The sequence below is a fragment of the Centruroides sculpturatus genome, unplaced genomic scaffold (genome assembly GCF_000671375.1).
Source record: "Centruroides sculpturatus isolate CEXI.00-Female unplaced genomic scaffold, Cexi_2.0 scaffold341, whole genome shotgun sequence".
Taxonomy (NCBI): domain Eukaryota; kingdom Metazoa; phylum Arthropoda; class Arachnida; order Scorpiones; family Buthidae; genus Centruroides; species Centruroides sculpturatus.
Window position 1 is genome coordinate 497,424 of NW_019384623.1, and position 14,149 is coordinate 511,572.

The following is a 14,149-nucleotide window of genomic DNA, read 5'->3' on the forward strand; positions in this document are numbered from 1 at the left end:
GGCCCGTCTAATGAATTTATGTGGCCTGTGATCAATATTTCAATATTAGGTAATGAAGTCCAAATAGCTGAATGAAAATTCTGATGTCTAAAAAAAAAATCAACAACTCACTGCGCATTTAGAGTTAATTCTCCATTACAAATCTCTTAAGTACAGCGTAGAATGTTGATAAAGCATGATAATATGAAAAATGTATCTGTAATCTCTATCTACAATTCAGTCTCTACATGGTGACACCACAATGAGATCTCGCACCACCTCAAAATCTTCCTAGGGTAGCCTCTGGTTCAGCCAGTGGAAAAAGTTTTCTTTCCAATTCGGCCCGGGGGCAAAAACTGTTGGCCACCCCTGGTATAGAAGGATGTGCAAATACTAAACTTTTTTATTTTTGATGTATAAAGTTGTAAATGGGAAGAGGAATCTATAGACTGAGGTGCTGATATACAAAAACTTGGCATGAGATTATCCTGCAGTTACTATTTGTAGTTCTTTATGTACTAAGAACTAAGATGAAGGATATAGATATGCTCTGCATATAAGGGCAGACATAGCTGCATTTATATAACTAGGTGGCCAGAAGGATGTAGCAGAAATGATATGTAGAGGTAAACCAAACTTATGATGTACTGTATAGCATAGACCTTTAATGGTTTTCTGAATGGATAGATCAAAAAAAGCAATTTTATTATTTTCTTCTTCCTCTACAGTGAATGATATAGAGGAATATACAGAAGACAAGAGCTGTATGAAACGTGATGGCTTGTCAGATGTTCCATCCTAATTTATTAAGATATTGTCAAAGTACCTAAGGTAGAAACTTGGATAACGTATGTTATGAGGGGAGGAGAAAACTTTAAATTATATGTTCCTCATAATTAATTTGGCCAATACAGCAGAAAGGTGCGAGCCCATAGACATGCCCTGTTTTTGTTCAAAAGTTGTTAAGAAAGTGTGTGTTTTGGTTAAGAACTCCTATCTAAAACTCATTGATATATCCACTTAAATTTGTTCTTATTCTAACTACATTCTATTCTACCTGAAGAAGACATTTGTGAAATAGTGAAAATACTTGTGTGCCTATTCTTGTTTGAATTAAACTAAATCAATGCCAAAAAATATTGTGTATTTATTAATTAATCAAAGGATATTTATATATAAAAGTTGATTTTCTTTTTTTATCACATGTAAATAAATGTCTTATCCATTATCATTTGCACTGCTATGTCAAAGGACTTTGGAATCATCCAGTATAAAACTAGATTGATTTTTTGGGCCTCAATTTTCAAATTGCAGACCTATACATTCCTATTATCCTCTTCTGTTTATCTTTTGTTAATCTTGAGAACTGAGTTAGATAAAAATTGAGACAAGATACACAAAGCTTAGGGGCTGGAGGTCCTGTTTAATTAAATATGAACTTCTGGCCTAGACTGGAAGTCATATGATTTCAGTTCAAAATTTTCTCCAGTATGGAGTTAGATAGATGACTTGATTGTTATCAGGAGAGAGAAGTATGATGTACAGGGGCAAGACCACTAAAATATAGACCACATATGGAAAGCTTAGGGACTGGAGACCCTGATTAAAACATGTTTTTTCTCAATTTTTAAATTTGCAAATTTGTAACATGTGGCATGAATGAATTTTATTTCTAATCATGTTATGCTATCTTGTATGATCTTCAGCATTTGAACTCAACAACACTTCCACTTGCATAAATGTACAATACCAATAAAAATTCAAGAGAAATAGAATAATCACTGAAATAATATACCAATTTTTTTTTTTACTGGTTATGTTCACCAAGAAAAATGAAGATTGTTTCTTGAATATTTGTTTTTGTGTTTTATATTTTCATGATATTGTACTTATTCACATTTTCATTGTGCAAGAAAAACATTAGATAAGGCAAATTTTTCATCTTTCATAAAGAAAAACAATTAAATTCCTATTAGTATTTTATCATAAAAAATGTAATGGGCCAAGTGAAATTTCCATTTCTACAAAAAATGCGTTAACTATTTCCATTATGTTTATATGGCTAGCATGTTGATCAGAAGTAACACAGCTCAGATTTCAATGTATGTGTATGTTGCAGAAATGCAACACACAGTGCTTAATATGTTAACTATACAGGGTAATCAGAATTGACAGCACAATAATCATACCATGAGATTTCTTGTCAAAAACCAACTAGAAACATTATAATAATCAAAACTTTAGCAGTAGCTCAGCATTGTAATTCTGAAGGTTGTGAAATTTTAAAAATACAATAAACATTATAAAAAATGAAAAGAAATGAAAGAAACACAATAAAACATAGATTTTATGAACATTTAGATATAAATAAATTAAAAGAAAATACTAGAATTAATGATAACAACAGAGAGAAAATTGATAATAGGTGACATAGATATCTAGATACAAATGTAAATAGTAAAAATATAAATTGGTGATTACCAAGTATGAGTTATTTGTGAATGATGGACAAAGTATTGGAATATTAGTATCTTAAACTTCATTAATATTTTAAAATTGAAAGATTAAAAGTGAAATGTAAACATTTTCATAAAAAGTACAAGAAGAAAATGTGTCCTGAGATATATTTATATTTTAAATGTATTTGTTAAAATCATAATATGAAGTATACAAAATTTAAGTACTGTTTTAATTAAATTATAAGCAACTTATAATTTTTAAAAAATTATTGTATTATATGGACTAAAGAAGCCTTAATTGTATGACTGATAAAAAACAAATGTAAAAAGGAAATGTACCAAATGTAGTTTAAAATGGATTAATTTTATATTACCAATGTATAGCTGTATTTTTTACAAAAATTTATTGGCTTTATGTAGAATAATAATCTAATTGAAGAGGGAATCCAAGTTCCAAAAAAGAAATGCATTTTAGTTAATTTTGTAATAACTGTAAATTTTAAATTGTAGATTCTTTCTGATAACCAAAGTGTAATAAATTGTTTCAAATACTTGATTGCTGTGTATGATAAGCCCTAATATATGAATTACAACAATCTTCATTTAAGTAAAAAACAAGCATGTTAAATAATAATCAAAAATAATTTTTACAGTTTTTACTGTAATTAAATTTTATCATCATGTAATAAACTTTAATAAAATAAAACTATACTTACTAAATTTTCTGGAATACTATAAATATCAGGGCNAATCAAAAATAATTTTTACAGTTTTTACTGTAATTAAATTTTATCATCATGTAATAAACTTTAATAAAATAAAACTATACTTACTAAATTTTCTGGAATACTATAAATATCAGGGCATTCTTGAACAGCACATTGAGCGACATATTTCTTATGATTATATTTACAAGTACAGTTTCTGCATAAACCATCTGTCCATGTTTCATTTGGCTAATGATTAAAATCAGAAATGATCAAAATTATGTATATAAATAACTAGTTTATTAAAATTCATACATAAATTCTCTCTTTATTTTAAAATAAATAGAGTAAAAGTTTATTAATCTGGCACCTGACAATCTGGACTTGTCTGATGATAATTTGGCCTGCTAATATTCTGTCAATTTGATTTGTTCACATACATGGTATACTAAAGATCCATTATGAAAATAATACTTACAGTTCTATACTTATGTTCTATTTCATAATGAACACAGAACTATTCTTATTCTGGAAATTATTATTACAGTAAACATTATTCAATTATTTGTTTAATTTTGTTTTAACTGATTGTCAATTATTAAAAACAAGTTTATGTAGTGATATATTTCTTTAGGGTTTTAGATTTATTTTTTAAAATTACTTTAAATAACAATTTAAAATAATAGCTTTTAAGTTTTGTAATTTTTCTTATGAAAGCACAAAACAGTACAAAGTAATCAGCATTTTCCTGCTGAAATCAGAAAATATTAGAAAAATTTTAAATTATGACCATTCAATATAACATCTGTTTTGACAGATCCCATAAAAGTTGATATATAGCACGTCTACTAAAAGAATTTACATTAGTTTTAGAATAAGTTTAATTTAATTAGTTTTTCTTTCAAACCACATAGCTGTGAAAATTACTGTAATCCATTGAATATTAATACATCATTAAATAACATCTTGTTAAAAATGTTTGTAACAAACATACCTTATAAACTGAAACTTGCAACTCATCCAAAGGTATTAGAAAATCATATCCGGTTTCATCAATTCCATATTCATGAGTATAAACACCTTTTTCTTTTGAAATTTCTAAATATGTAAACAAAGATTTATTTATAGTTTTAATTAGTAAAATGTAAATTTTTATTTATTGTTAAATACACATTTAAATTATTTTTTAATTTCTGGTTATTTTACAATATAACATAGGGAAAATATGGTAATTGATAAAATTTTGAATCCTCTTGATTCTTTTTGCAATTTTCAATATTTTGACACTAGAGTCCAAAAATGTAAAAAACCCCTTACAAAATTATTGTATACTAGCTGTTCGTCCGAGAGGATTTTGCCAGCAAACCCCATTTATATTCAGTATTTCAACAACCATAGTAATTGTTTTATAACACCTACCACTGAGAATGATGAGAACTGCTGAGAATCAAATGACCTATTTTCAATTTAATCAATTTTCTGGAACGTTTACAATCGTTCTATAATCGAACCAATACGCAATAACAAATTCAAATTTAAAATGGTTCAAACATTTTTACAATCGAAATAGATAAAAATATTTATAACAATGTCTGAAATGTTATTAATTTAATACACCTAAGTATTCGATGAAGACTAAATCCTCTCCCTCTCCTGCCCGCGGAGGAATTTCGAAAAATCCCTTCTTAGTGTGCATTGCCATGGCATACCCTACTAAAACGCAGATAAAAACAAAAAATCACATCTAAAATAGTACAGTAGAAGCCATTCTTCCGGTTAAGTCTTAATGCTCTCCCTCTCCCCCACGGGGGAATTTCTAAAAATTCCTTCTTAGTGTGCGCTTTCATGATGTATCCTAACTGTGTACTAGGGATTGTATACCAGTTTACCGATTTACCGGTTAACCAATAAATTGACAAAAAAACATTCGGTAAACTTACCGGTAAATTTCAAAAATTTACCGGTAATTTGGTAAATGAAAAATTCATACTAGAAATTTTTATGTAGAAAATATTGTGTTTATAGATATTTAAAAGGGCTAAAGGGACATTGAAAAAAAAAACAGTAAATGTAAGCAACAATATACCTAATTATTAATTTTATGTGAGATATTTTTTGTTTAATTTTAATTTAAACTTTCTTGGGTTTGAGAGGCACTGTAAATTGTACAGAAAGCTCTAGTTAGCATATGTGATTTGTGCTCTGCCGTTTTTTGAGATTTTTAAAGGTTTAAAATCTTTACAATCAACGTTTTTCTTAAAGATTAAGTAAATATCTTTTTTTTAATATTTAAAAATAATAATACGTAAATATTTCACGTACTTTTTAAATTAATAGCAATTTTGAATACACCACATTATGACAGGACATTAAAGCAATATTATTGCAAAATAACATTAAAATTTGTACCTTAAATAAATTTTTTACTTCTAACAACTGTTTAAAATAATTAAATACAAATATTTATTACAAGATTCTAACATTATGCCTTACGATTGTGCAAAATATGTATTATTCTAACCTTATTTTCGTGGGGAATCCCCATTACTCTCACGAAAAGAACTTTCTTTAATTTTAGATTGTAGAACCCGGTGGAATAGCTTACTAAACATGCTGGAAAGATTTTTATTACTTAAAGATGATGTCCGAAAAAGTCTAGAAACTTAACCTAACCCGGATTATTTTGTACAAAAATTAGATCAAAATTAGGAGATAAGACTTTAAATAATTTAAGTTTCTTGAGAAGTTATTTTTTAAAAAATGGTAATCAGTAAAATGGTATTAGGTACTATATATTATTTCTGTTTTATTTTTATTTTTCTGTATTATTTTATTTATGTTTCTAAAAGTTATTATTATAGTTTGTTTAGAATAACACTTTAATTTTTATATTTTTTATATTCTATACCTTTGAAATAGAAAATGTGAAATAGAAATCAAAATTACTTATATTTTTTATCACCTTAATTTTATTTTTCAGGAAAAAAATTTACCGGTAATTTACCGATAAACCGGTATTTTAATTTTCATTTACCGAATTACCGGTAAATGAAAAAATCGGTAAATTTACAATCCCTACTGTGTACCAAATTTCACCTCTTTAGGTTCAACAGTTTGCTCTGGGCAATGATGAATCAGTTGAGTGAGTCATTCAGTCAGGACAAGCAATTTTATATATATAGATGTTGGCATCTATCTTGCATTATATCTCAGGACTGAATGAATAAAAAATTTTGGAATTTGACAAGTTCCAAAATTTTTGATATTTTTATATATGGGGCATTGATGCTATTAAACTTTGGTAGTTAGAGATAAAAAGGGTGGGAAGATAGAAGGGATAATATGTCATATCTTGAGTGGGATCAGATTTACTGAAAGTTTTACTCATTATTAGCCTTTACAATTTCTTTAAAAATTCATTCCTTCTTACTCTAAAAATAAGCCTTTTCCTTTTTATAATAAAAGAATAATTAATAATATAAAAATTATTTTTTAATTGATAAAATCTCATAACAGATGGCACTACACGTAACTTTAATTTTGTAAATTATAAATGCCAGGAAAGTTGTGCAAGAGCCCTTTCCAGCTTTTTTATATACCAGACTAAAAAAAATAGAAATTATTATAGTAATTGTTCTTTTAATTAATTACAGTTTAAGTACAGATAAAGTATAAGATAAAACTTACCACACTGGTATATAGGACAACATTCATCATCATATTGTTTTAATTCTAAATGAGAAGGACATGAAATTACTGGTGGGCAGAGTTCATTCTTGCATATAATTTGAATTTCAGGACAACATTCAGATTTAATAATTTCTGTTGTCTGTCCAGGTTTTAAATTATTTGGTTTTGTAATGGGAGGACACAAAACTGGCTCACAAACTATAAAAATATAAAATGTAATATTATAATTTAGAAAATAAGGAATTACAGATTTTAATCAATAATTATGTTATTTAAAATATAAAATTTGAAATACATATTTCGTTAAACAACAACACATTATTTTCATTTATATAAAAGCAGAATAAAATAAAAAAAACACTTTCATTATTATTCCACTACTCATTATTCTACCAGCATTTATGAGACGTTAGCTATAGCATCCAGCAAGATATGGAAAGCTATATGTCAGGTACAAGAGAAGTTGAGCTATAAACAAGCCCTTAGATCATCAGTTTTATCACCTAACACAATCCAATGTGGTTATTGATAATGAGAATTCTTTTAATGGAATCCAAATCTGGCATCAACATGTTGAGAAGAGATGAGAAAGTTGAGTTGGAGAGCATAGAAGAGTCATCTCTCAGCCAAGAAACACACTAAAGATGTCTTTCAGGATGCCTTCCTGACTAGAAAAATCCTATGATGATGGTGCAATGTTTCTAACAGGCAAGTTAAAGGAATGAACTTCCTTTAACATATTAATTATCAAGCTAGTTTGAATTAAAATAATCCTTGGAATTGAAGTAAAATTAACTACTTTGATTAATGAAACTGAAATAAATAATCTAGTTAGTGATTTATGTTCTTTGTTCATTTGTCTTTTTTTATTTTTTTTAAAAAAATAAAGATGTTTTTGTGGTCATTTCTATATGGCTGATATGACTCAGTAAGTTATTTTATTGACCAAGAAGTCATGTCAGACACTTATGGGTGGCACTTATTATTGCATTGCTTTGCCTCAATTCAATTTCTTGAAGTTTGTTGAAACCTGTGCATTTGCTGATTCAAGTTTATCAGTATATCCTGTGCTATAAAATTTCTAACTCAATAACCAAAAAATCAGCAAAACAAACACCACTTTAAAAAGCAAATGTTTTTGTCCATTTTTAAAAGGATATCCTGTATTTTGTACTTTCTATGGAATAATAAAAACAACTGAATTAAGAAAAATGCACAATAAAGATATAAAACATTTAAATTACAGCAATATATTTCTTAAAATAACCAAAATGTTAATGTTTTCAACCATTTTAACCGAGTGAAAATGGTTAGCATTTGCAGAGGTCATACTATAGAGGGCCAAAATTGCCACTTGGCGATACTTTCATTAAAGTATTAAGGTGGCGATAAAAATATAATACTGGTGATAGAAAGTGGCAATAAAATCCTAGTCTGCTTGTTTTGACATTCAGTGTGAAATTGAATCATAAATCACACTTCAGGAAAAACAGCAAAATGTTGAGCTTCCTTATAATACAATACAAGGAGTCTCATACACTAGACATCTAGTGATTTCACGACGTCACACAGCAAGTTCGGGATGAAAAGTAGGAAGTTACATTGAGAACTGAAGATAGTTTTGTGCAATGCCACCTTGAATTTCTGGATTGGGATATTTTATTGACCAACAAAAATTTTGGGGAATTTTTTGGGGTGACTGACTTTTTTCAGTAGAATAAAACAAAAATTTTGACACAACAGAACATGTGAAATACTGTTTAAACATTGTGATCAAATGTGTTGTTCAGAATTATTCATTAAAAAAAATTATTCCTATTGCTAGCAAGGGAACGCCAGACATCCAGGTCTCTGATTCGAATTAAATTTAGTGAACACATAGCCCTAAACACAAACAGCTCATCATCCAAATAACAGGACCCACTTCTCAAGCATTTCCAAAAATTGAGCCTCTGAAAATTTATCGTTTACCTTATAAGTCTTTGGAAGTTTCATATCCAAGAGTGGCAAAAGCTGAGTGAATAAGACGCTAAGCACTGGTGCTAGATGATGTAGGTTCAATTCTTCAAAATTTTAGTTTAGTTTTTATTTGTAACATTATTATTTTACTGCATCATTTTATTATTATTTCTCACATTAACAAGAGATTAAAAATTGTGGTGAAACCATGACCAAAATTTCTTTTAAAGAAGAAAATTATTTTATGTAAAAAACTAATCTTAGTCAGTAAAAAATTGAAAGAAAGGTTTTTTGAGAGACTAGAATGGGAATTCAACCTTTCCTCTGACGATCACAAAAATAGCAAAATAAAATGTTTAATGTGACAAAATGTCATGTGAGTATAGCTAGCAATATTTATAATGGGGGTAAAAATGCTTAACTATGTATGAATTATGGGTGGAAATCATAGCAATACAATAACCATCTCCAACAAGTGTCTGATCTCTGAATTTGGTCTTTAATAGCCCTGGCAACAAACTAGGAGCCAATTGAAAAAGGGGAAGTGGGATATCATGACTAACTAGAATGTCCGGTCAGAGATATGAAACCTTTAAAAATCACAAAACCAAGGACATGGGGGCTTTTTCCATCATGACAGTCCAATTTTTGATCAAGTGATATGTACAAGTGACAGACAGTGTGTTAATTCCTTCAACTCAATTTTTGTATCAGTGCATTATCTATTCAAAACACCATTGCTCCTTCTCATCAACAGATGAGAAGAAGCAATGAGCCCTAGGAAGCTTGTAGTACTGAGACATTGTATCCCAAAAACATCATTATCATCAGGACTTACTGTGTATCCCATCAAATTACTTTTAAGAAAAAGGGATCTCCTAACTTTTGTAAGATTTCTTTTGTATTCTAATGAACAGGTGTCAATTGTAAATGGAGTTCTTGCCTCAGTGTCTAATGTCACCACTCACATATGTAATTCATATCTTATTGCCATTCTGAATGACAACTTTTCTTTAAATAGGGGGTGTTGATCACAATGTTTAACAATAGTGAGTCTGTTATAAGTCATCATGGAAGTCCTCACATTTATTTATGAAACTCAATCAGATTATTAAAAACTCTTTTGGAAAAATAAATAAATGTTTTTACCACAGGTATAATTTGGACAGTTTCCTTCTGTTATTAGTTTTGCTGATTCTCCTCTCTTACACGTTGGTACTTCAGTAGCAGGACATGATACTTGTGATAGGGCTTTCTCTGGAATATAAAAAATATTCTGTAATTGTTAGAAAATATACACTTTAATTTTAAAGTCATTTAATATAATTGTACATATATTTTGTATTTTATAGATTTATCATATGTAAAATTTATTATTAGCATGTATAATTTATATAAATCACTCTCAATGTAGAGAAAAATAATTATATTAACGTTAATAATATTATAGTATGTTTTATTTTTATTACTTAGGCTGTAAGAAAAATTAACTTTCAAAGGATTCTCAAAAATGCTTGTTTTTCCATCATCCATTTACTATACTAATTATACAACAATAATTGTCCTTACAATATAAACTTAATGATAGTTTATGGTGTAATAAATCTACAGATAAGCTATGAAGTCAGTATATCATTCTTTAACATTTCCTTTGTGGTTTCCAATGATAAAAAAGTGATATACTGACTTCATAGTTCATCTGTATTCATAACAGTATAATAAGTCTAGCTATAGGAAGCTATCATTATACTTATAGTTTAATTTAGACAAGAAAGGCACTATAATAATTCTTTTTGTTGCTTGATTAAACTGCATTATTGTAAATTTAAAAAAAATAATATCCTGACAGAAATCATTCACAAAATTCACAAAAGATTACTTAGAAGCATACATAAAAAATTTAGTACTCAAAATAGATGTTTCCTTTGGCATCTCTACAGTTAATCTGTGCCAGTTGGAAAATTCAATTTTAAGTCACAATTGGCAATTCTGCTTGAACATAATACATACCAGTCATAGACAGGCTAAATATACATTTTCTGATAATTTTGATTTCTATTTTTTAATTACCTTTTTAAATTCAGTATTATGATAAATTTTATAGTAAGTTTACCTATTTACAAACAAATAAAATATGAATGAAAACATTTCTTGAATCCAATTTAGTCTTGCATTGCTGTATTAACATGGAGAGGATCAATCAGGTCTCTTATTTGAATGAAACTTGATAAGCATGCAGCCTTAATCACAAACAGCATGTTGTCCAAATAATAGGACCCACAATAAATCACCAAACGATCACCTTAATATCGGACTATAATATGGCTAATTAAATGATTAGTATAAAGTAATTTGACATATTATTTAATAATTTATTTATTTAATTATAATTATTAATTTACTTAAGAGATAGTGCCTAAAGTCTACCTCTAATGTCAAATTACTTTATACTAATCATTCAATTAGCCATATTATAGCCCAATATTAAGGCGATCGTTTGGTGATTTATTGTATATTTCTCGGGCTTTGAGTTGTTATTATATATATATATATATACCTCGCCGGGTATTACGTTAGCTGGCTGAGTGCTGTTGGGGTCGTGGGTGATGAAGTCGTCCCCAGTTGTGATGTATTTAACCAAGTAAGGTTATATCTAATCTAATATACTTATGGAAGCGAAGACTCGCTCGGGTCCGAGTGGCGTAACTGGCAAGTGCACCGCATGGCAAGCAGAGGTTGCGGGTTCAAGCCTAGTCCTGGGCCAGTTATTTTATTCCAGAAGGTTCTAAATTTATTTAATAATTAATTTAATTAAGAGATAATGCCTAACGTCTACCTCTAATGTCAAATTACTTTATACTAATCATTTAATTAGCCATATTATAGCCCGATATTAAGGCGATCGTTTGGTGATTTATTGTATATTTCTCGGGCTTTCAGTTGTTATTATTTATAATAGGACCTACTTCTTGAGCATTTCTGAAAAAATGAGTCTCTGAAAATTGAGTATTTAGTTTATGTGTTTAAAAGTTTCACATATCCTTGGAAAAGCAATACTTGAGTGGATAAGATGCTAGCGCTATATGATGTTGGCTCAAGCCTTCACAATTTTAGATTTTTTTTTGTGTAACAAAATTATTCTATTATTTTACCATATCATTAACATATTGTTAATGTTATGGACAATTTAACACTTATAAAACAAAATATTAAAAAATCATGATGTCATTTCCTGTTTAGTGAAAAAGAAGTCTCTATAGATTTAACTTTTTTATGTCATTAAATAAAAGTTTTATTTCTTTGTATTTATTATCAATATGGTAGTATTGTTATATTTGAAATGTAACAACATGAGTGCATGAGGAAACTGTCAATCTGCAGTAACATCTGAATCTTATTCACTTGTGGTGACATAATATGTAATCATGAGCAAAAATATCCAAAAAGCTTTCAAAATAAACTAAACAGTCAATTTACAGAGGTCTGTTTTTCAGAAATGTTTAAGAAGTGGCTTCTATTATTTGGACAAGGAGCTGTTTGTTTAGGGCTATATGCTCACCAAGTTTCATTCAAATCGAAGATCTGAACATCTGACCCTCTCCTTGTAAGCATTACTATAATTAAGTAAATAATAATCCCTTCCAATCTACCATACACAAATAATAATAAATATTTAAACCTTATTGTTTGTAAAATTCTAAAAGCATTTCTTATTAATACTGTATTTGAATAATAAAGCCAATTTTATAATATTTTAGTACCACAGATGGCTGTATAGAATGTCTTAAGCAATTAAAGTATACTAACGACAAATAAACATGCTACAACAGGAGTTGTTATTGCTGGACACTTCTTTTAACTTTTCGTCAGCATTACATATTGGTGGGTTTGGACAAACTTTTTCTCTGCATTCAATTCGTAGTTTTTCAGTACATGTGCATATAGTGCATTTTTCTTCAAACCAAGTATCACCGGGCTAAAAAATATTTTTATACATTATTATTATTATAATATGTTTTAATAAAATTATGTAATTTTATATTACTTTAATTATATTACTCTGACATTATATCATTTATGTAAACTTAAAAGAATAAAAACTTTTGGACAATATTATAAATAAGCTTATATAAGTGTAATAAATAAAGTATAGTAAATATTTCTTCTTCTTTAGATTAAAAATATTAATGTAGTATAATAATGATATAATACTAATACAATATCAAATAATAGCTATATTTTATGTAGCAAATTTTTGTAATATAAACTTTTAATCTATTATTTTATGATGTAAATAATTAATCTAGTCCCAGCACTATAATTTATGAAAACATTTAAATTTAAATTTTATTTGTTTATATTGTAACAGTTCAAGACAAAATAATTTATAAGCCAAATGATTGCCATATTGAATTGGGTTACTTTACCATTATTATTAATAATTAAATTATAAGCAACTCAATCTTATTAAAACATTGGGCTTTGAGATGTTTATGGATGTAATAAAATACATTTATTTTGACAATGCCATTTTATACTAATTATGGTAATAATTCCAAGCAAACACAAAAGCTAATTAAAATAAAAGAAATAACTCTTAGCTGTAATTAATTAAAAAAATAGTTTTAGATCAAACATTGTTGTGATGGAGAATTGAAAATCAGTCCTTTCTAATAGTAATGCAAAACTTAAATTGTGTGAGAAACTAGGAGGTAGAGAAAAGGGGATTGAACTCTAAACCCCTTTTCACAGCAACGGATCAGTGGGATCCGCTCACCTTGTCACTGGATGGCTAAGAGGGCAAAAAGTTGAGTGGAGAAGTTGCATTAAGTAAGTCGATAGGGCGTCTGTGATACACAAGTGAGAGCAACCATTTAAAATTCAACAAGTTTAATAGGAAAATAAAACATAAGATACAATATACAAATGACAGATACAATTATAGCTATGCATTACTATGCTAGAGGTCAATGACCTAGACCAGGGGTGACCAACAGTTTTTGCCCCCGGGCTGAATTGCAAAGAAAACTTTTTTCACAGGCCGAACCTGATGCTGCCCTAGGAAGATTTTGAGGTGGTGCAAGATCTCATTGTGGCGTCACCCCGTAGAGACTAAATTGTACTGTACATAGAAATTACAGATACATTTTTCACATTATCATGCTTTATCAACATTCTATGCTGTACTTAAGAGATTTGTAATGGAGGGTTAACTCTAAACATAGTGAGTTGTTGACTTTTTTCTTTCTTTTTTTTTTAGGAATCAGAATTTTTCATCGAGCTATTCATACTTAAGTAGCTAATACTGAAAGATTAATCGCAGGCCACATAAATTCATTAGACGGACTGGATCTG

At 28.4% G+C, this 14,149-nt stretch overlaps 1 protein-coding gene across 1 annotated transcript in view; it reads right to left on the reverse strand.

Annotated features, from left to right (window-relative positions):
• Positions 1 to 14,149, reverse strand: part of LOC111625545 (hemocytin-like) — a 47,759-nt gene that overhangs the window by 22,700 nt on the left and 10,910 nt on the right. Inside the window, exons 3-7 of the mRNA XM_023368709.1 lie at positions 12,602 to 12,770; positions 9,944 to 10,051; positions 6,833 to 7,033; positions 4,140 to 4,243; positions 3,272 to 3,394 (exon numbers count right to left, since the gene is read on the reverse strand). Coding sequence (XP_023224477.1) covers positions 3,272 to 3,394; positions 4,140 to 4,243; positions 6,833 to 7,033; positions 9,944 to 10,051; positions 12,602 to 12,770 — 705 coding nt within the window. The remainder of the gene's footprint in view (positions 1 to 3,271; positions 3,395 to 4,139; positions 4,244 to 6,832; positions 7,034 to 9,943; positions 10,052 to 12,601; positions 12,771 to 14,149) is intronic.